A 23,109-nucleotide genomic window follows, 5' to 3' on the forward strand; every position below is an offset into this window, starting at 1 on the left:
CGCTTAGTCCAAAAGTAGGCTCTTTAGAAATCCAGGAGGGTCTGGTTCAAAGATCTACAATGGAAAGCTAAAGAATAACTGGTCTAGTCATTCCAGTCTCTCTTTTTGAAAAGAGGCATTTGGTTAGGAAGTAGAGACAGAAGGAAACACACACACACGCACGCATGCACACATACACACAAAGCATTCATCAGATTTCTTTGAGTGACCAAATTGGTTATTGAAAAGATAGATAAGGACTCATGCTTTTCTGAAGAAGGATTTTCTTTTTTCCCAAAATCCAGGAGTTTCCTTAGAAAATTAAGAGAAATAAAATTTCCATAAAATCAGGTACATTCCAAGAAAGAACAAGAGAATCCATTATGTTATTGCCAGTGCAGGATTTAAAGCCTCAAACATCAGGAAAAGAACAGCCAAAACTGGGGTGAAATATAAAAACAATGAGTGAAAGATATATCAACACTACTCCCCCGCCATACTTACTCTACTAAGATGGCCATAATTACCAATCAGGGGACTAGAAAAAGGAGTAAGGTAAACCAAAATAAACTAGAAAGGAAACAGAAGGAATATAGAAGGAAACAAATTTTCTGAGTATTTCCTCCTCAATCCTGACATGGCCCCAATGATGAAGACCACCTGCACCCAGGTGTAGGATGTGATCATTCTAATGACCACCAAAAACTCGTCAGATTCTTGCAGTCTGGCTTCTACAATTTTACTTCAGGACATAATCGGACCATTATGAAAAACACGAATGTATACGGGTGTTCATCACAGCATTGTTTATTGTGTTAAAGTGTAACCAGAAGTTTACTGACAGTTCTTTCAAAATCTGCTCTGTGCCATGCAACACGTGGATTGAGGAGATGCTCTAGAGGTGAGACAGGGATACTGCCAAATTCTTTTTGGTGAGTGCAAAGATACAAAGGCACAGGGACTAGGTCTACCCACCACCACCCCTGGCCCACTTTTCCAATAAGCAAATCAAACGTGAAGCTCAAGTGGGTAGGCACACCTGCGCACGCTGCTAGGAAAAGCTTCCAGGCTCAGTGGCCTTTCTTGCTCAGTGGTTCTCATCTTGGTCAAAAACTGTTGTAGTCATCTTCTACAAAGGAAAATAAACATGCACTCCCTTCTGGAATAATGATCTGGAATAATAATGTTAGAGGATATCTAACACACAACAACAGTTACAGTGGTACCAATGACATGTGCATACGTCCTGCCTGCTTTCTCTGGACAGGCCCTTGCCAAGTGCTTCTCGTACCAATATCTGATATTATCCTCCCAGCCGTTCCAGCGCTGAATTCTATTTTCACCCCATTTTATGGATGAGTGAGCCGAGGGTTAGTGAGGCTACAACATATGTGAAGCTTGTGATTTGCTGCCTGTTTTTTTGCATCATTGAACATTCAGCCCTGGAGAAAGAAATAATGACAGGAACCAGAAAAAAAAAGCTAAGAAGGAGAGACTTTAGGAGCTAGGGAAACCATTTGTTTATTGCCTGTTCCAATCTTCGGATTTGTTGGGACAGAGACGGGTTCTTTAAACAATCCAAGTGCCAACGACATAGAAGAGGGTTTCTTTCCCCAAATACCCTCAACTATTTTTCAGCACTCCAAACAAAAGCACAGAGTAGAAATATCCATGCACCTATGATCTGCTAATCTGTAGCTATTGCTTAGCAACCAGTAACAAATAGAGGTGGGCTAAGGGCTGATTAGCATTCCTTTGCAGCAGAAAGATCAGAGTTATTACAAGGTACAGCCACAGCGGAGGCTGGCAGGGGCTGTAAAGGTCAGGCAAAGTCTCTGTTGGTTTGAAGGTTTTCCCTTTTTCTCCTTTCTTTTTTCTTTTTCCTTTCAGAGCAAAACACGTTTTCTTTGTTCCTTCGGTTTATAAAACTCATCAAAGTTCACAAATAAAAAAAAAATAATAAAACTCTTATATGATCTCTGAAAGAGAATAGTCTGCTTTTTGGACCAGTCCCTACTTGCTCAGTCTGAATCATTGGGAGACCTTGAACCCCTTTTTTAGACTCTGTAGCTGCTAAGTTTTCTATGCAGAGATCCACACCAGCCCATAATAATGAAAACCTTTTGCAAAATGCTTTGAAGTCTAAAAAAATTGAAAAGTCAGTGCTTTCACCAGTGGAGAAAATAACAGCAATGATAGCAATGATTTCCAACAAGTGAGGAAAACACATTTATATTCTCAAAGAGAGTTGAAACAAGCTTAGAAGGTCAACTAGCTCCATCATTCAATGGGGAACCACCTCCTCACCAGTGAAAGTGGAAGAGGGGGCCACTTATCATCCTTGGATATCCACTCCCAAAATTCACAGCTTCTGTATCCGGAAATTCTTCCTGAAGTCTCGCTGAAATTCCTCTTGCTAGTATTTCAAGCTAATCCCTTCTCATTCTCTTCATAAAGGAGGCATCAATCTTAAGATGCCTTAAGTGGTCCCCATGCACTATGTGAAGTGCAAGCATTCTCTGTTTTTGAAACTTCTCCTTTTGATGATCTGTCAATTCGAAATCTTACTTTCTTTTTTCCATTTCAAAGTTTCAACTCTATTTTTATCAGTAAAATTCAATTATTTCTTAAGTCCACTGATGGGGCGGGCAGGGCAGCAGTAACAGAAGGGATGTGCCACCTAGTGGCAAAAATGAGACAAAAAGGATACCAAACCCTGCTTTACCCTTGCGCCCACCTGGAGTAGAAGCAAATCCCGCCTTTCCTGTACTCGAGGTGCCGGAAACTGTAAAATACACCATTGGTTTAATATGAGAACAAAAAGGTCAAAAATGGAAACAGGTGTAATAAACGCATGCATCATCTGGATTTTAAAAACTCAAAGGAAAGTGAAGGGGTATTTAAAGGAAATACGGAGGTTGGTTTTTAACTGCTTTCCTTTCCAGCACTTGGCAGCTAATGAAGGGAGATGAACATGGCTGATGATGGTGATCACGACTCAGCAGAGTATTCCACAATTGTGCTGCAGAAAGAATGTCATTTTCCTGTGTAATAACCCGCGGAACGTGAGGTTCAAGAAAGGAGTTACCTTTGACCGAGGATCCAGGGTTTAGACTCAGGAGGTTGACTTCCAAGGTCCACAGTTGTTCTGCTCTCCCGAGTTTCCTTCTGCTTCCCCGCAAGCCCTCGGGCTTCCCAAGCGCACTCACAAAGTGAGATCACTCTCGCTATTCAGCTTTCCCTGTACCCCATTTCTGCTCCCCACTCCTGGGCACACCCAAGAACTTGAACTGTTCCAGCCTCTGGAACTGTTCCACCTCAGGCTCCTCTATGTCAGTCCTCTCTTTTCCCAAGATCTGGCTCAAACCCACCCCTTCTGCTACTCAACCTTCTGGTGACTTCTAGAGACATTTTCCTCCCCGCTTGTTAATTCTCCCAAAACCTGTAGAAGATCCCGACAGCTCTCTGAGTCCTTCACACTTAGGCATGGAGGACAGGAGGTCCCAGATGGGTGTGGAAGTGATACCACTAGTTACAAATGTTCAAGAACAACACCAGAGAAGCACCGAGGCAAGTGTAGAGTAGAAAGTAAGAAGTTTTATTTAAACAATAGTAAAACAGGCTTCTCCCAGGAGGAAGGAGATCCAAAGACAGAATCCATAGGATGAGACAGTCCTGTCCCTTTTACACATCTAAATTTCCTTTGTTCTCCTGCATTCTTCTCCCTTATCTAGTTCATTTCCTCACCCCCTGCACAGTGACTGGGAGGTGTGGGTGGAATGGCTGGAGGTGAGCAGGTGGGCTGGAAGGGCCAAGGTGGAGCGCTTGGCAGGGAGGGAGCGGCAGCCCAGGGGGCATTGATTAGCAGCTCCCTGACTGCTCAGGAGTTGCATCATTAACAACCTTTGGGGAGGGGTAGTATAGGCAGGTAATCTTGGTAATCACTCTGGAGACACGAACATTCCAATTTCCCAGCGGTGGTCTCCAACTTCCCCGACCCAAACTGGCCTCCATTTTCTCAATCCGACCCGATCACCTATCTACACTAACTGCCTGTCTTTGTTTCTTGCTTCAAAGGTACCCAAAAGACAGGAGAACCAGCAGATATATGAGGTCAGGAGATGAGAGCAGGGTAGGCAACTCATCAATGGAGGCAATATCAGAGGCCTTGGACTTCAGCGGCAGGGCCCAGCTATTGATCTTGTGAAATTAACCACATCTCCAGGGAGAGGAGCACAGGTCACTAGGGAAAGACAGGAACCAGCATGCTGGGGAGAGGCCTGTTCCACCAAGAGGGTAGGTAGGCTCCCCCTCACTCAGGAACACTTTAGAAAAATAGAGAGTCACAAAACAGTTTAACACAGCTCAGAAATTACTGCTTCAAGTCATCAGAGACAGAGCTTCTTCCAAGTTTTCCTTAGCAAGTTTAGTAGTCCCCCACTCCTTTCCCCTCCACTAATAGAAAAAAGGTCTCCAAACGTGAACTATAGAAAATAAATGAAGATGGGTGTGGAGACACACTCCTGTAATCCCAGCTCCTGAGAAGGCTGCGGCAGGAGGATCACAAGTTCAAGGGCAGCCTGAGAAACAGCAAGACCCTATCTCAAAAATAAATTTAAGAGGGATGGGGACATGGCTCAGTGGTGGATGGCTTGCCTAGCATGTGGGAGGCCCTGGGTTCAGTCCCCAGTAATGCAATAAACAAAGGGCAACTTTCTGTACATCTGAATTGCAGTGTGGATCAGTCAGGTCCTATTCAGGAGCAGAGAGTTCTATTCCAAGGGTATGGTGTGAGTTTCTCCTTTGGCCAACTCTAACTTTGGATCCATAAAGGATGGGAGATTCTGTAAAACGCAGTTCCTAACATAGCCAAAACTGACTGTGGAATCAACCAGTCCAGGTGTGTACATTTCAATCCTGCTACAGAATAACTTTCATGTCATTAGACACACACACACACACACACACACACACACATACACACACACACACACACACACACACGTAGAAGGGCTAAGAAGTGTGGGTTGAATTTAGAAAAAAGCTGTGGGAAGCCAAGGGATGAGGGGACTTGATACATTTTCTATCCAAAAGCCATAGATTGAACATTTGTCAGATGGTAGCTGGCATGTGACAGTCTCTGATGAGCAACATAATTCATGACTTAAACATGTTACTATATGCAAAAATGACCAAAATGGGGGCAATGCCTTTTATTAAGCACAGGTCAGTCAGGCATCAGAGGGGCACATTTTGGAGGGAGAAAATGGCAGGGGTCTGCAGCAAAAGTCAGAGTTTTATAGGGCCTTAGCAGAGCCAGGCCATGGGAGGAGATAGCTTCCTTTGGTGGGCTTTTGGCAGGCAGGTGAATTTCGGCTGAGTCATAGCAGGACAAATTTCAGCTGCAGCAGGGAGAGAGGCCTTGAGCAACCAGAGGTTACAGATAAGGGACATTGTATGCGCTCAGGGCCCATTGTCCTTCCTGGGGGATGTGATTTTCCATATCCTTCAGTCACTGCTACCAACATTTTCCCTAAAGCCTTCACTCTTCTTGCCAGAGTTCTCATTCCTTGTCAGTGAGCTCTCAACCAGTTCCTGCCATCTCCACTTACTTCACAAATGACTGCAGGATACAGGACACAGTGAGGAAGGAAGTGCCAGCTTCCTGTTTGTCTCCTATTTAGAGTTTTCGAGAATAGTTCTGGTGTGTCAAAATCTGTTCCTCCAACCAGGATAGGAAGCAGTTGAAAATCAGCGTGGCTTCGGTGTGAGAAATCACAGTGTGGTTGGGCTATATATTTTCTAGACAAGACCTTAAGGTCTCTAGAGCATTAAGATGCCCTGGCCAGCGGTGTCCTAATTGCCATTGCCCTGGACCGTCTTCCTTTCTGGCGGATACAAGCTGAAAACATCAGCCACTGGCTTTCCTACACACTCTTGCAGCCAGGACCTGCCTTGTGGCTTAATCCTGGCTCACAGGACCAGAGGAGAAGTCAAAGGTGTTTCTTCCTGATAAAAAGAAGCACCCTTCCTCTGGCCAGGCTGCTGCTGAACACATAATAGGGACAGTTGTGGTGATGGGTCTTGAGGGCTTTGGGAAAGCCAATAATCACAGAGAAACTGAACCTGGATAAAACGCATGATACAGTAAATACATAAACCCAACAGAGTCGTTTATGATCAAGTTTTAGGTGCTGTTCACGTATGTGTTTGACTTTCCTGCAGTCAGCAGCTCAGTAGGTTTGTTTACATCAGCAACTCCGCAGACTCATGAGTGATGCCCTGGGCTCTGATGTCCCGGTAGCCATGATGTCACGACAGCTATGACATCACTAGACAAGAGAATTTTCAGCTCATTTGTGTTCTGATGAGACCACAGACATACGTGTGGCCTGTCATTGATTGGAACATGGTTATGTGGCACATGAATGTATTCCCAAAGGGAGAAGTTTGAAAAGCAGATAAAACACCAATGAGAAATCAATGCCAGAGAAGGACAACGTCAAGTCCATTTGTATCCTAAACTCTTCTGTGGCAGCTCTAGTCGGGTATCGTATAAGTGGAAGTCACCTGCAGTAATTAAGGCGGCATTGCTGATGCCTGTCCATGGAGGATGTATTTGATGAGTAATTTTTATCATAGGACACGCTAGATGTTGTCATCATCAGTACAGGGAATGTAACTAAATTTCTAGATTTGGCACAAGTGGAAATTTCAGTGCCACCTATTTCGCAACTAAACCCAAATATTTAACCATTATTTTAAAGAATATTTATGAGTCATATGTAAGGCATTCGACTGTTCTTAATTCTGTGCATAACTGTATTTCACAATAAAAAGTAAGCAGGACCTTGGCACGTGAGTTTTGTTCATCATCCTTTTGGGTTGGGGACCTCCTTTGTGGTTGCAGTGCTGACACTGAATACACCTGTCTGTCACAGATCAGTCCAGCAAATTACCTAGGCTGAGCAGGAGGGGCCCAACCATCAAGCACTGACCTGTCACCTGCCTGTCCCTGCTCTCGAGCTGTAGCCTCTGCAGGTAGGTCTGCCCAGCAGGCCTTCAGTTCTGCTTCTCAACCCCAGGAATCAGTATCGCCGAGGGCCGCCCCTTCCTGTGAGCCCACCTGCAACCTGGTCTCTGACAGGGTCACCTTTTATGTCCCTACCCTTTATGTCAGTGTTTCCAAGCGTTGGACTGCACCTAGACACCAGGCTTGTAAACGTAGACATTTCAGGCATGGGTTATTAGAATACCTGTGTCACCAGGCTCCTTTATCCACATCACTAGGAAAAAAGCATCTGCCCCATTTTGTTTACTTCCACTCACTTCAATTCTACCTTTTATTTCCAATATTACCAGTTGGAAAAAAGGGGTAGTTTGATTCGATCACCCAAGAAAATCATTCTCAAATGGCCTCAGGAGCATATTTTTATTTTCATTTAAAGTTAACGAAAGATTATTGAAAACAATGGAAAATAATCATAAGAGGAAAAAAACCTAATGACTCAGAACGAAAAGTATTGCCATCACTAAGATGGCTCTTCAGGGGAGTGCTTTCTAGTAGGGCTATTTTTTTTTTTTTTTTTTTTTTTGAAGCAAATAAAAATCAAATCTTAAGCGAGAGAAGAAATGGCTGTGTGAACATAGAAGCAAATAGAAAATGAGACTCTTCCCAGTCTCGGTCCTCAGGTAAAAGAACAGCAGGACTGAGCCAACAGAGTGATTGCAACTTGGTGACATTTTCCATAACCCCACTGCCGATGGCCCCAGGGAAAGGGGGAAGTACTAACCATCCAGAAGTTTCCCTCTTGGTGTAGATTAGCTGAGATCCCTGTGCCCTGTCCCTACCCTTGATTGTTTTTTTCAGTACCCGGGACTGAACCCAGAGACTCTGTCACTGAGTTACATCCCCAGCTCTTTTATAGTTTTTATTTGGAAGCAGAGTCTTGTTAAGTTGCTGAGGCTGGCCTCAAACTTGTACTCCTCCCACCTCGGCCTCCCAAGTCACTGAGGTTGCAGGCAAGTGTCACCACAACCAGCTTTTAAAAGTCTTTCTTAACAGTTCTCACAGTTGCTCTTCCAAACCTGAGCTGTGCCCTGGAGAACGTCAGAGGGGAGAAGTAGCCCTTTCCTGAGTCAGCTGCAGGAGAAGGAACAGTGGGATTAAAAGTCCATAAGAAGCCTGCTTATGGCCAAAGTGCTATGAATGACCTGCCATGTTCCAGAGTCTTCCATGTGAGAGCTTTCTCTAGGTGAAAGCCCCTGTGGTAGCTGATTGCCCTGAGAGTGAGGAGCTTTCCTACATCTAATTAAGTCTGGGGACCCATGGGGTCATTATGTGGATCTGGGCCCTAAGTGGTTGTCAAGTCCCAGAGTTCTGCAATTCATTTGAGTTCTGCAATTCCTCTTTAAATGAGGAAATACATGCTCCAGGAAGGAAGGAATTCCTGTGTTAGGTGAAGCAAACCAGATAAAAAAAAATCCATGTAGTTGGAGAAGCTGAGGTTATTCTCAAAGCTGGGCCAATTATTCTAGTTACCAAACAAAGACATTTCCACCACACAAAAACCTGCATACGAACATCAATAGCAGTTTTGTTCTAATTTGTCATAGCTGATGCCAAAACTTCCATAAAATGAAGATGTCCTTCATAGGCGAATGGGTGAGCAAATGGTGTTGCATGTACACAATGCAATACTATTCAGTGGTCAAAAGAAATGAGTTGTCAAGCTATTCAAAGAAATGGAGGAAGCTGGGACTGGGGATATAGCTCAGTTGGTAGAGTGCTCGCCTCGCAAGCACAAGGCCCTGGGTTCAAATCCCCAACACCGCAAAAAAAAAAAAAAAAAAAAAAAAATGGAGGAAGCTTAAAAGCATATGGCTAAATGAAAGAAGGTTATCCCAAAGGTCTACTATGTGATTCCAACTTTAGGGTACTTGGAAATGGAACAACTATGGAGACAGTAAAACAAGAAGAGCAGAGATGGCCAAGAATTAGAGGGAGAGAGGAAAGAAGGAAGAGGAGGAATACGGGCAAATGCTCTGTATGATACCATGATGGCGAACACAATGTACAATGGTACATTGGCAAAACCTAATGTGAGAAATGAACTTGAGCTAGTAATTGTCAATATGGGCTCATCATGTTCCACACTTATAGGACTGGGCATGCAGCCCAAGTGATGGAGCACATGCCCAGCATGCATGGGCCCATCCCCAGCACAGGAAAAAATTTAACCATACTGATACTAGGTGTTAATAAGGGGAAGTTGTGGGGTGGGGGATTGGAGATGACGTGTGGGCTAAATGGAACAGATGGTATGTAGGAGGTGAAGAGCAAGGCCTGGTTGAAAGAGGGCAAGATACTGAGAAGAAGTTTCATTATAAGCCATTTACGTGTGAAAAGGACAGGACAGACTGTTTTTTAAGCAAGTGCTTTCCACACCTGGTTTCTTCCAGTCTTATCTCTGTACTTCCCATTCATATTTCTGTAAACCTAAAACGACTCTAAATAAGTCTGGCAATTTATTTTTTTATTTTTATTTTTTATCTATTTTTTGGTCCAAGGAATTTATTCCAGTAGAGTCCTACCACTGAGCATTTTCCTGTTTGTTTATTTATTTATTTATTTATTTTTGGTACCAGGTATTGAACCCATGGGTGCTTAACCACTGAACCACATCCCCAGCTCTTTTTAATGTTTCATTTTGAGGCAGGATCTTGCTAAGTTGCTTACGGCCTCACTCAGTTGCTGAGGCTGGTTTTGAACTTGAGATCCTCCTGCCTCAGCCTCCTAAATCACTGGGATCACAGGCATGTGCCGCCCACCAAGAGTAGTAAATTCTAGATGTTTCTCCGTAGATGATACTTTCATGGTTTTAGTTAAGGGCATTTTTGACCTCAAAGAAAGTAGCTTGCAATGAGCAGTGAAATGCAGGCAAGATTACAAGTGTTCTTTGAATTTCTTTAGGGTCTTCTTTAAACTACTTCCAAAGTAGATGAGAAAGCATGAGAGAGGGTGGGAGTTAATTCGTAGAAAATAAACAGAAGCAAGGGAGCTAGTTGTAAATCACATCAAGAGGAAAGAATTAACGGAACTAACTCCTGACAGGGTCCACTGAGGTTGATGTGAAGCTAGGAATTATGGCTCTAAGTGTCTCCAGTTGTCTGGGAAGGAAGATTCCTTTAGTAGCGCAGGTGCACTAAGGTAACTTCTGACCAGCTATTGACCCCAGTGCCACATTAACATGGGATTGACTTGTAGATGAAGCCCCTCTAAATAGGATGCCCCCATGACAGTTCTGGAAAGAACCCACTAAGATCAAATACTGCACCGCCTGAGGTGAAGGAGGAGTTGAACACCTGATGGACAAGGAGTACAGAAGGTGGTCCCCAGCTCTCCTGGTAAACATCAAATGGTAATAAATTTGGAGACAGCATTGTCTTCTTTGTCGTTCTCTGCCCAGAGATGGCCCACTCCGTCTTGAGTGTGCTCTCTGCTTGAGCCTCACTTTGCTTTTACTTTACTTTCACCTATAATAAAGTTCTCTTGCATGACTTTTCATATCTGACTTTACATTTTCTTTCATTAGAACACAAGAATTGATGTTTGGAGTTTCAGCCCCCTGCCTTCCTGTGACATATTGACCTGGTGGTGGACTGTCCTCTTCATGGTATGGAAAAAGTAACCAAAGTAACCGTGAGCAGAGAAAGGATGAACTTGATGTATTTCTGGTTTTTCACTATTTGCGTGGCCTTTAGTGTATAGCATAGGTTAATTGCTCAAATCTGGTGTCTCTGTTTCTCACTGGTAAATTGAAGATGAGAAGAATAACCACTTCACAGCGTTGTTGTAAGGAGTAAGTGTGCTGTGTTGAACATGTAGCAAGCCCCAAGCTTGCTAGGCATTGCTCTTCACAAGATGCTACAGCTCTCTGAACCTCAGTTTCTAATCTGGAAAGTGGGGAGTTTGTACTTGGTAATTGCTAACCTACTTTCCAGGCTGGGCATTCTCAATAAATTTCTATGATTTTGCAACTAAAGAACAGGTCTGAAGCTGGGCATGGTGGCTTGGAAGGCTCCTGTGATTTGGGAGGCTGAGGCAGCAGGATGGCAAGTTCAAGACTGACCTCACAAGGTCAGCAACTTTTATTTTGAGACCTTGTCTCAAAATAAAAAAGGGCTGGAGATGTAGCTTAGTGGTAAAAAGCCCCTGGGTTCAAACCGCAGTACTAAAAAGAAAAAGGAAAAAAAGAACAGGCCTAGCTGAAAAAAGGTAATATTAAACAGAGGCCTTCTGAGAAGTCATTCAAGGATACAAATGAAAGGGGTAGCTGGGCATGGTGGTGCATGCCTGTAATTTCAGCAATCTGGGAGGCTAAGGCCAGAGGATTGAAAGTTCGAGGCCAGCCTCAGCAATTCAGTGAGACCCTGTCTCAAAATAAAGAATAAAAAGGACTGGGGATTGCAGGTCACTGAGTTGCCTGCCATTTAAAGGGGATAGGTGGATGCAGCTCAGTGTGAAAGCGCCTCTGGGTTCAATCCTCAGTACCAAAAATAAATTAAAATAAAATAAAGGGATAGATCAAGAATTGGCTCTTAAACTAATGCTTTCCAGAGCTTGTTTCCTCCAAACCTTAGCAATCTTCAGTGATGCAGAAGAGGAACCAGAAACTCTGAGAAACCAGAAGCCCTACGAGAGGGAAATTGGCATACACACCCAGACAGTGATAAAAGCAGGATTTAAAAACAAGTCTGCTGACCCACAGCCATGCTCCTCTAGGGGAATCCAGCTTGCCGTCCACGTGGGGCGGGAGGCATGAAAACTCTAGGAACAACTCAGCAATATGGTGTGGCTGCTTGAGGAGTTTCCCCCTGGAAGAACAGAATGCATTCTGCTAGCGAATGAGAGAAATCCCAGAGATACAAATGTCCCCCAAAAGTGCAAAGAAGTCCAGAAAAATGGAGCTGAACGAAGAATCTGTTTTGCCTTTTTTGAGAAGAGGAGTATTTTGTGAGAGCCTCTCACGCAGGATTTCTTGCTGATTCCGCAGCTCCAAGAACTAAGAAGCCAAACCAACTTCAGGAGTTCCTGTGGCTCCAGAGATACCTCCCGTTCTTTGTACGCATCATTTTCTTTGTGTTCACAGCTTCCACTCACCCAGAGTAGCCCCTGCAGTTTGTGTAAGACTTGAAATTGCACCTTTTATACATTCATGTTCAGATTATCCTTCTTAAGAGGAACCAACCATTGTGAAATCCCCAGATAATCTCCCAACCTTATTTGCACTATTTAAAAAAATACATATTGCTTTCCCAATTTTTTTTTTAATTGCTTTCCAAGCACTACACTGAAAGAACCAGTGAAGTAAAATTGATGGGTTTTGGATGCCAAATCTTTTTTTTTTTTTTTTTTTTTTTTTTGTGGTGCTGGGGATCGAACCCAGGGCCTTATGCTTGAGAGGCAAGCACTCTACCAACTGAGCTATCTCCCCAGCCCTGGATGCCAAATCTTAACCAAGAATCCCATCAAAATGGTATGCCAAGGCCCCAGAATGCTCCTAGTTCCCCTCTAGCTCCAGCTCCCAAGTCCATTCCTCTTTAGCTAACCATGGGCGCATGCAGACAGCCCTGAAGGAAGAGCCAGGCCCTCCCAGGCAAGAGGAGGTCTGGTCAAGGGCAGCAGACACGGAGCCTCCCTAAACCCAGGTCAGAGCACAGACTGGCTGCCTTAAGTGGTTGGGTCTTAATTTCTCATTCTGTTCTAACAGCTACTCAGGCAGCATCAAAAGCAAGAACCGAAGGGCAAAACTGTGAAGTATCTAACAGAAGGCTCCATAGTAGTTTTCCAGAACAGTCATGTCCGGAGTCCTACAAACTGAGTAGGGAGCCTATTGACTATAAGCCCTGGATGGTGCAGAGGCCCAGGTTCCCTCTTGATCTGTTCTTCCAGTTAGCAGGAGCACACTGCTTCTGACTCAAATGGGCTCACGTGTGTTGGAGCTACTTGCTCTGTGCATTCTCTGGTAGAGATACAAGGAGGTCATAGAAGAGAGACAACAAGCTAGCTAGATGAACCAGTGGGAGATATGAGGGTGAAGGAGGAGAGGGAGGAGAGACAGAGGGGAGGAGGGAAAGTGGAGAACAAAGACAGGCTCTCTGCAGGCCAAGAGTCAAGCCCATTTCAGTGGCAGAATCCACCTCTTCCTACTCCCTTCTTCACTTCTGGGTCTTTGGTTCTGATAGTGGACTCCATTCTCATGAAAAGCTTTCCTCCATAAAATCTTCAATGCCTAACCCAACATTGGCATGTCTGTTTCTCCTCCCTAACCCCAATACTGGGGAATGACCCAAGGGCCCTCTCCTAAGCTCCATCACCAGCCCTTGTCTCACTAAGGGGCTGAGGGCCTTGTTAAGTAGCAGAGGTTGACTTGGAACTCGAAATCCTTCTGTTTCAGGGTCCTGAGTTGCTGGGATTATAGGCCACCACCACACCCTGCGGCCATCTCTGTTTCTCAAGTGTGTTGGGCAGTTTCGGTCTGAACCACCAATCAAGCAGTTTATTGCACACCTCTACTTGGAAGTATATAAACCCAGTTCCTGACACACTCTCTCAATGGGTGGTTTCATTTGCTCAAGGACAAAGTTATCCTAGAAACTTTCCTCACTGCCAAGACCTAGGACTGCTCTTCACCCTCCAGATGGGCCTGACTCACTGACTGAACTCTTCCCTGGGCATGCTCTCCTGAATGCAGGCCTGGTCAGGAGAGCCATGGAGGGCTTCCTCTTCAGGACACAGCGCTCTATTTTACCATCTCTGGGTCTCCTGAGGCAGAGGGGATGCATAGTTATGGCAAAGGGCCTGCCAGTCCTTTACCTAAGCATTTAAGGTGACATGGAGGTGATATTCATCCAGAAAAGGGTCACTATTTTTTTTTTTTCAAACACACACGAAATTAATTTATAAAAAAAAAAAACAGTCCTTTCAAGACATTGCTTTTTATTAACTTCTTGCCATAGATTTGCTTTTATAGGGGCGAACAGTAGAAATTCAGGTTTCAGCATTTATTTGACATTAAAAAGGAATTTCCCTATCATATTAGAGCAGGTTAGAATCACTGATGCAATGCAAATGCAGGACTCCTCCCAACTCACACAGGGGGGACGTGGGCTGCACACTGCAGCCCAGAGTCCAGACTCTGCATTTAGAAACAGAGTCACTGAGTCTTCCAAAAATGAGCGTCTGAATTCACAGAAGCTCAACGCTGAGGGCAAAGTTTAAACACGACTGATGCACCTGTCACCCTCAACCAATTTGCTGGAAGCTACAATCAGAATGTAAAAATATGACTTAAACAATTCTATTTTCGCTTACAGTAAACAGCAAGGCCCAGCTTGGCCTTCTCTTTCCCCAGAGCAGATTTTTCAGAGTCCCACCTTCCCATGGCCAGGAAGAGGTGAGAATCAGACTCATCACCTATCACAGCATCAATAGCTCCTCTCCCTCCTTGACCCAATTCTCTACCTTGATTTTAACAAATTGTCATATGTGATAGCCACCCAGCACAGGGAGTCCCACTGAAATAACAGGGACATCACTTCAAAGCCATAATAATTCCTTGCATTTCTACACGCTTTGTAAACCAAGAGGCGACTACCAGGTTAATTAATATAGTCAAATTCCAAGGAACTTCTGTGTTCTATTTTGACGGTATTGGCACTCAGGTCAAAAAATAAAATGAGTCTTAAAGTGTATCATGATAAAGTGATTGCTATCTAAAAAGCTGGGACTTAGAACCAGACAGCCATGGGATAGCAACTTCTCTGAACAGTATCTACAAGAAACAGAGCCAAAGATTAAATTGCTTGATAAAATGAAGGCAGAACTGCCAACTTCCCATTACACCTCTACCTGACTGGACTAATATTTATAAATTACTATGGGCCATAAACTGTGCTGTGCTTCTTATTCATTATTGTATTCAATCCTCCCTAATGGGCAGATGTAATTCTTGTCACTGTTTAACAGGGAAAGACACTAAGCCTCATAGACTGTGTAAGAAATCCCAGGTAAAGCAGCTGGATGTGACAAACTTGGAGTCAAACCAAGATTTTCTGAAAATACAAAGTTTGTGCATTTTCCACTATACTATGTGGCCTCTCGTATGAAATATTGTTTCTTTGCCAGGTGAGTGTGTGCAGATTTGGGTATAAGAAAGTGGGAAGATGCTTAGAAGGTTTTAAAAAGTGGTGGCACTAAAAAATACAAACTACCTCCTTCACACAGGAGTCACAGCTGAGTATTTAAAGCAATGTTTATCCAACTGACACTGCTTTAAAAAAATCAAGTATGCACAGACATGTTCCACTTGCTCATATAGGTGATCTTCTTGAATAATGCGCCATGAGTCACCATGTGAAGCTCCAAGTTCAGATGTATTAATATGTGGCATCTCTCACCCTTGAGGCCAAATGGAGGCTAAGTCAGTGAAGGACTCCAGGGAAGGGCCCTGATGCTAGATGGGAGAGCTTACCTCTCAGGAGCTGGCTCCAGCCCCACAGCTCCCACAAGAATGGGGATAAGAGATTGCAGATGCGGTGGCGGAATGCAACTGTGCTATTAGGAAAACAATAATCCACATTAGCCCACAGCAGCATTGACCTTCATGATGACTTTGGAACAGTTCTCAAAACTAAGCAATGGGGAAAAAGCCAAATGGGGCGACACATGACTCAAACAAAGCTATGGATAAATTGATTTTGTTTTTTATGCAAACATTTGTCCCAATGGAAGAATTATAGTGTTGGCATGAATATGCATTTAAAGAATAGAACCCGATTTGTGTTCCAAAGAAATTCTATTGACTACACAAGCAGCTAATGCCATGGTTTTCTTCTCTGCAAGAATCAGCACTCATTTTCTGAGTGACCTTGTAGTTTAAACTCTTCAGACATAAAGCACAATGAACAAATTGCTCTATTGAATTCACAAGTAACTAAAACACAGTTGCACTAAGCCATTATTTGGGTATTCCTTTGCCTGTTGAAATCTGGGTTGATCTTTGTGCACCAGGCTTCCTGAGCTACTAATATCTACAAATAGTACTTTCTATGCAGGTTAGAGACTCTGGTACAAAAGAATTCACGTGTCATGAATGATTAGCTTTGCCTCTCTCAACTTGGAACTTTGGCACCTGATTAATGGAGGTAAGGAGGTTCCTATTTGCTTCAGACACCTAGCCAAATGGATTTCTTTCAGAGAAAGGCCAAGGGTGGCCATGTACCTGGCCACTAGTCAGCCTATCCCTTTAATACCCTGAAGCCCTTTGCTATTAACCTGGCAATTTGACATCATTGTCTTTAGAGGTATTCACAGAGCCATAGAATGTGACTACAATTGAGATCAACTGACTCAAAATGTTACCTTATAAGAAAAAAAATATAAGGTTCCAGAGAGGTTAAGAGACTACACTAAGGTTACTCAGTTAGGAAGCAAAAAACAGGTTGGATTCCATGACCCAGACTTACTCCTGAGCATTAACTGCATCTATGAAATGGTTTTTCAAACTTTAGCATCAAAATTACCTGATGGCTTCTTTAAGAGTACCAGGATTCCCCCCACCCACCCCAGAGCAACAAATTCAGTGTGTCCATAATCTAAGTTTCTGGCAAGTTCCTAGAGAACACTGATTCTCTTGGTCTTGGACTCACACTTAGAGAACCACTAATGTATAATGTGTAGGTAGGAAGAAGAAAGAAGTTGCCCATTTGACCTCTAAAACAGAAACGATTCGTATTAAAATTCAAAATAAAGAAGTTGGTTCCAGTAAATTTGGTGAATTTTTCTTCTAGAATGCATATTTGAGGGGTTACTTTTGCCCATCCTGCTGAACCATAATAAAGGAACTTGAATTAGACTCAAATTTACAGAAATGAATCCTAAAGCAGATACAGAAGCCCACAGGTGCCTTGGGCGGCCTTGGGAGTGGGTACAGGCCAGCAGAGAGGAGAGTGGGGGCACCATGGGGGTGGAATGAGGAGATTTGGGACTCTGAGTCAGACTGGCATGGGCAGTCGAGAACGCAGGAAACTCTTAGGCGATTATTAACCTATGGTCAGAATCGGGTGGCAAATGGAAAGGGCATCACAAGTTTCAAGTTTCCATACTCTGAGAGAAAAAGCAGTCTAGCTGAACCGGAAGTAACTCCATTCACTTACTGAATCATTCAGTAAGCATGTATGGGGCAGTTCCTGTGTGTAGGGCCCTGCTCTGGGAGTTGGGGTATAAGAACGCAGGAGGCCTGGCACTTGCCTCCAAGAAAGAGAAATCGTGAATACAAACCGCTCTGATCAAATGCATAACTGGTTTAAGAGGTTTGCAGCCAGGGAAAGTGGTACATACTCATAATACTAGAGGCTCAGGAGGCTGAGGCAGAATAGAAAGGTCAAACCAGCCTCATCAACTTAGGGAGATCCTGTGTCAAAATTAAAAATACAGGGCTGGGGAGATAGCTCAGTTGGTAGAGTGCTTGCCTTGCAAGCACAAGGCCCTGGGTTCGAACCCCAGCACCGCAAAAAAAAAAAAAAAAAAAAAAAAAATTAAAAATACAAAGGGCTGGGTGGTGGCTTAGTGGTAAAAATACCCCTGGGTTCTATTCCTAGTGCCAAAGCGGGGTGGGGTGCAAAGCATTCACAGGAGGATGAACTTCTGCCTGGCAAAAATCTGTTTCAGACTTCTCTTATCAGGAAGGCTGGTGTACCTGAGAGTTCTGTCATTGACTTTTTATTGTTAAAGTCTCTTGGTGATCTCCAAATGCTGAAATCTACCTCACACTGGTGACCCTGAGTGCGCATCTCCAGTCCGGTTTCTTCCAGGCGCCATCTTCCAGGCCCTCCTTCTGGGCTGCCATCTGGAAATAAATGCCTGCATACCAACCCCTCACCCTCCACCTATCTTCCAACTCATTTCCCTTCCTATTTCTAGACTAGCTATAGTTTTACTATTTAAATGTGCTCCCAAGCTAAATAAAGCACTCAGGTCATCCTTGGCTCCTCCTTTTACTCACTTTCCATGTCTGATGTCTCTACAACCTCCACTTTCTACCTCTGAAACTGCCTCTCACCTGGCCTTTGTATGAACACGGTCTTCACCGACACTTTCCTGATGTTCACTCCTTCCGGCGGTTGGCAGTGTGAGGAAGGATGGACGAGGAAGGGGATGAGGGCACAGGGCTGGCCTGTTATAGGAGTTTGCCCAGAGTTCAGCTGGTATTTGAAGGACCGTTGCAATAAACAAAGATGGAGCAGAACCAAGTCATGGCCCTCTCTGAATGTCAGACAAAGGACAATTGGACCTTATTTGGCTGACCATGGGGAGTGAGAAAAAGCTTCTGAAGAGAGATATGATGTAATCAGAAGTGTGCATTAAGAAGATTAATTTGGCAGTAGCTTATAGAAAAGATTATATGGAAAACAGATTAGCATTAAGGAGATCAGCTGGGATGTAATGGCAGAAAGCTATATGATTAGCAATGAAAGCTGGAACTCAACTGGCAGCTATGGAAACAGAAAGAAATGGAAGAAATATTTTGGAAGTCAAAATGATATTGCTTTTTAAAGTCTGGTTCTAGGAAGAAGGTTAATTCAAGCATAACTCCTGAGGTTCTAGCCCTGACTAACCACAGGAACGCTGATTCCACTTGGAGAAGGGGTGAGGGGGTGAGGGGAGAAGGCCTGGGGAGCTCAGATTTAGGCCTGTTGAACTGGAGGCCCCACTGGGATGGCAAGAGCGCTGGGAGAGTCAGAAGGTAAGGAGGGGCCAGAAAGAAGGGAGTTGAATGCCCTACACGGAGGTGACAGAGCAGCTCTGGGAGTTAATGACCAGGGTGAAAGACACAGAACACTGTTGGAATTGATGGTAATAATAAGATCTTGAAGTTGAGAAGTCCTAAAGAGGAAGGGGCCGGAAGCTAGACTGCCGGCACCACTGTGCATGATGAGAGGAAGAGGCAAGGTAGACTAGCCTGCGGCAGAGAGAGGTGGCATCCCAGTCAAAGGCTGTAGACAGGTGGAGAGGAAGGTGTCACTTTGAAGTGACATGAATTAATTTTCAGGCATAGCAAAAAGGAGGAGGGAGGGAGTAGGAAATACAAAGAAGAGTAGATAATGGTTTCAGAAGAAGACAAAGATGAAGGTCAAAGTACTATAGAAGGATGGGAAGACTGGGAGTCTTGAAGAAATAATGAACTCTGTTCTAAGTCAGGGGGTAAAAGCAGGAGGGTCAGGGAATAGTTCACAAAAGAAATGATGTTTAAATATTTAGCCCAACTCTTCTTGTTTTTGACACGAGTGTGCACTAGGTTGCCCAGGTTGGTCTTGAACTCCTGATCCTCCTGCCTCAGGCTCTAGAGCCACTGGGATTACAGGTGTGCACAGTGTCATCCAACTTTAACCCAAGTCTTTAAAAATAAGTAGGAAATGCTACAAGGAGTCAATAAATTATGGGTATGGGTATAAAATTGCCAAGCAACAAAGAGGCTACCTGATAATCGAATGCATTTTTTTAGGGCAGGATTAAGATCATTGCATCACTTCTCCCTTAAGTAAACTTAGCACATTGCCTCCTTCCACAGACACTCTCTAATCTGATGGTGTGGATGGGGGTCACCAAGGATGGGGAAATGGCAGAAGACAAAGACAGACAGCATTGAGAGTGCCTGGTAAGAGACAGTGCTAGAAGGACTGACCTTGGGTCACTGGCTAGGAAAGGAAGGCAAGCTAATCCCAAACAAGAATGATGAGGGTTCCAGGGTCTCCTGGTCAGATCAGGGAACTAGTACCATTGAAGACAACTTGAGAGAAGTGCAGTTATTGGGAGACACCACATTCCAATTCTGATGGAGAGGTAGAGAGAGCACAGGGCCCTGGCTGAGGATAAAGGGGAATTGGTACAAGGGCATTGAAGTGATCTGGAACTCAATGGAAGGAATGGTTATAAGCACGAAGTGAAGAAAGGCTGGAAAATTAGAGGGAGGAGTTTACATCTGTATGGATAAAGAAGCATATAGCTGGTTTGTTTGTCAATTCCTTTCGTTCACTTAGTAGATCTTGGTGTCCAGTCAACTGGAAAAATCAGTCATCCTTCTCCATCTCCAACTGATGAAGTAGATCATCCTAAGAATACACACTCCCATTGTTCATTCTTATGGTCCACTGGTCCAGGACCATACCTTCCAGAACAAGACCTTGTTTTGTAAAAGCGTGTGATTTTTGCAGGGACATCTAACTTGAGGTATACCTGCATTGTCTCCTTAGCCTCTGCCTTTAAATACTCAATTACTATCCTTTTCATAATGAAATCTCCCACTTACTCAATTGCTATTTTGATCCACTGCCTTTCTTTCAGAGAGTCCGTCTCTAATCCATTGAGGTTTATAAACTGAAGAATCATTTCAACCCCTTCATCTTTCTCAACACCCGGTCCCCCAGGCACCACTCCCTATTTACATTATCTGTTGTATACACCCCTTCCTTCTATGATCAGTGGAACTCCACCAGCCCAGATTACTATTGTTGACATTGCAAGAGTGGTGCTCACTGAGTTCAGAGTGTCTCCAAGTGGAGGCCAGCTGGCTCTTTCCCTAGGGGTGTTACCAGGGCAAGTTTGCTAATTCACTGGGCTGATCAATGTCCAAAGTCAACTGTGGAGGCTCAGAGCCACAGTTTCATCAGAAATCTCAGAGTTGGATTCTCAGTAACCAAGTTTACAAACACTAAAGTATATATAAGAATTCCAAGGTAGTAATATTCCATAAGAAATTCAGCAGTCAGCTGGGCATGGTAGTACATACCTATAATCCCAGCAACCTGGGAGGCTGAGGTGGGAGGACTGCAGGCTCAAGTCCAGCCTCAGCAACTTAGCAAGACTGGGAATGTAGCTCAATGGTAGAGCACCTGTGGATTAAATCCCCAGTAATGGGAAAGAGAAAGAAAAAGAAAGAAAAAAACAGAAAGAGAAAGGGAGAGGGAGAGAAAGAGAGAGAGAGAGAGAGAGGAAGGAAGAAAGGAAGGAAAGAAGGAAGGAAGGAAGGAAGGAAGGAAGGAAGGAAGGAAGGAAGGAAGGAAGGAAGGGAGGGAGGGAGGGAGGGAGGGAGGGAGGGAGGGAGGGAGGGAGGGAGATAGAAAGAAGAAAGAGAGAAAGGAGAGAGAAAGAAAGAAAGAAAGAAAGAAAGAAAGAAAGAAAGAAAGAAAGAAAGAAAGAGAGAGAGAGAGAGAGAGAAAGAAAGAAAGAAAGAAAGAAAGAAAGAAAGAAAGAAAGAAAGAAAGAAAGAAAGAAAGAAAGAAAGAAAGAAAAAGAAAGGAAGAAAGAGAGAAAGAAAGAAAAAGATGAAAGAAAGAAAAAATGAAAGAAAGAAAAAGAAAAGTGTCAATACAAATCAGCATGGCAAGTAGGTTCTCTTTCTGGCATATCTCCATGGGAAGTCTTTGCAGCATTCTTTCTTATTCCAGGGAAAGTTCTGTCAATGAAACGAAATCTTCAATCCAATTAAAAAAAAAAAAACCCAATGCTACGATTTCCTGTTTATTTCCCTTCCTCTACCAACCAATTCCTGAGATGACTGCCATTTTCTTTTTGCAAGCTGGTAGAGTCCATTAGATTGCAGTTAAGCCTTGCTGGCCTGGATGCTGTTCTGTCTCTTTGTTAGGGTCCTTAAACTTGTTTGCATAAAATTAAATACAGGGATTACAAAGGAAATCAATTACCTAAAAATGCCATTTACGTTTTTTTTTTTCAAATTGTGACATAGCAGTATGTTATATATCTATATTAATTATAAAACTCAGCGCCAGATCTATTAGCTACCATAACTTCAAAGCAGTGATGAGCATAGAGGATATTTCCAAATAGATCTCTTAACTAGATGAAAATATCTGTGATTTCTATTGGTGATAAATTCACAGGTACTGCTAGTTATGACTTTGTTTTTTTTGTCTTCATTCATACTTTAAGGAAATGCTGGATTTTAATCAGAGGTTTGTAAAAACAAATACGCAATATTTTTTCCATCCGATTTGAATATTTTCTGATTTATACCCACAAACACAACAATTTGTGGACCTCCAAGTGAAGAGCTACTATTAGGATGATTTAGCATGGCTCTGTTTTTTTGTTTTAGTTTTTTGGCTTTTTTCATTGCATAGTGATTTTGTAGTGTTTTTCTTACATCTCAATTTCTAAGTTCTTGGGCAACCCATTTCATTTTGTGTATACTACCTACAGTTATCAGATGTGTTCTTCATCTTTTCAAGAATGTTCTTTTTTACATTTGAAAAATTATGAAATAATCACCAAAATAATGGAAGCAACTAAAATGTCCATTAAGTAGAAATGGATGAGCAACTTGTGGTAAATCCATTCAATTGAATACTATTCACAAAATGAAAGTGAATTATAAAACATGCAATTTCATGGACAAATGTTTTAAAGAATTATGCTAACTGAAAGAAGACAGATTCACAAGGCTAGGAGGGTATGATTCTATTTATGTGACATTGTGCAACAGACAAAACTGAAGGGACAGAATAGAAATCAGAAGTTGCCAGGGGCTGAGTTGGGGGAAGGAATTCACTACCAAAGGGAAATTTTTGGAAGAAAACGTTGTAACTCTTCATTCTAGTTTCACAACTCCATATATTTGTTAAAAACTCATATAACCGTATCCCTAAAACGGGAGAATTTAACTGTATGTATACTATAATGTAATATATCTTTTAAAAGTATGAGAAAATATATGCAGGACTTCACCTAATAGAAATTGTACTTTTAATATCCATTCATAGAGAAAATACATGTGAAGATAGGCTCAAGATCCACAACTTCAGAAGGACAAGGGTACCAGTAACCTTGACCTACAGGCTGGATGTGTCATGGTTTAGACATTAGGTGTCCTCCAGAAGCTCATGAGACAATGCAAGAACATTTGGAGGTGAAATGATTGGGTTATGAGAGTCTTAACCCAATGGAGGAGTGGGTATTGAGGGCATGTTTTTGAGGGTATATATTTTGTATCTGACAAGTGGTCTCTCTCTCTCTCTCTCTCTCTCTCTCTCTCTCTCTCTCTCTCTCTA

The 23,109-nt window shown here is 43.2% G+C and overlaps 1 protein-coding gene across 1 annotated transcript in view; it reads right to left on the reverse strand.

Moving 5' to 3' along the window:
• Positions 1-828: 828 nt before the first annotated feature.
• The window catches only part of B4GALT6 (beta-1,4-galactosyltransferase 6), a 116,983-nt gene continuing 94,702 nt past the window's right edge, over positions 829-23,109 (reverse strand). The window contains exon 9 of the mRNA XM_079108753.1: positions 829-1,108. Coding sequence (XP_078964879.1) covers positions 1,102-1,108 — 7 coding nt within the window. The 3' untranslated portion in view covers positions 829-1,101. The remainder of the gene's footprint in view (positions 1,109-23,109) is intronic.

Source organism: Sciurus vulgaris (assembly GCF_902686455.1).
Source record: "Sciurus vulgaris genome assembly, chromosome: 13".
NCBI lineage: Eukaryota > Metazoa > Chordata > Mammalia > Rodentia > Sciuridae > Sciurus > Sciurus vulgaris.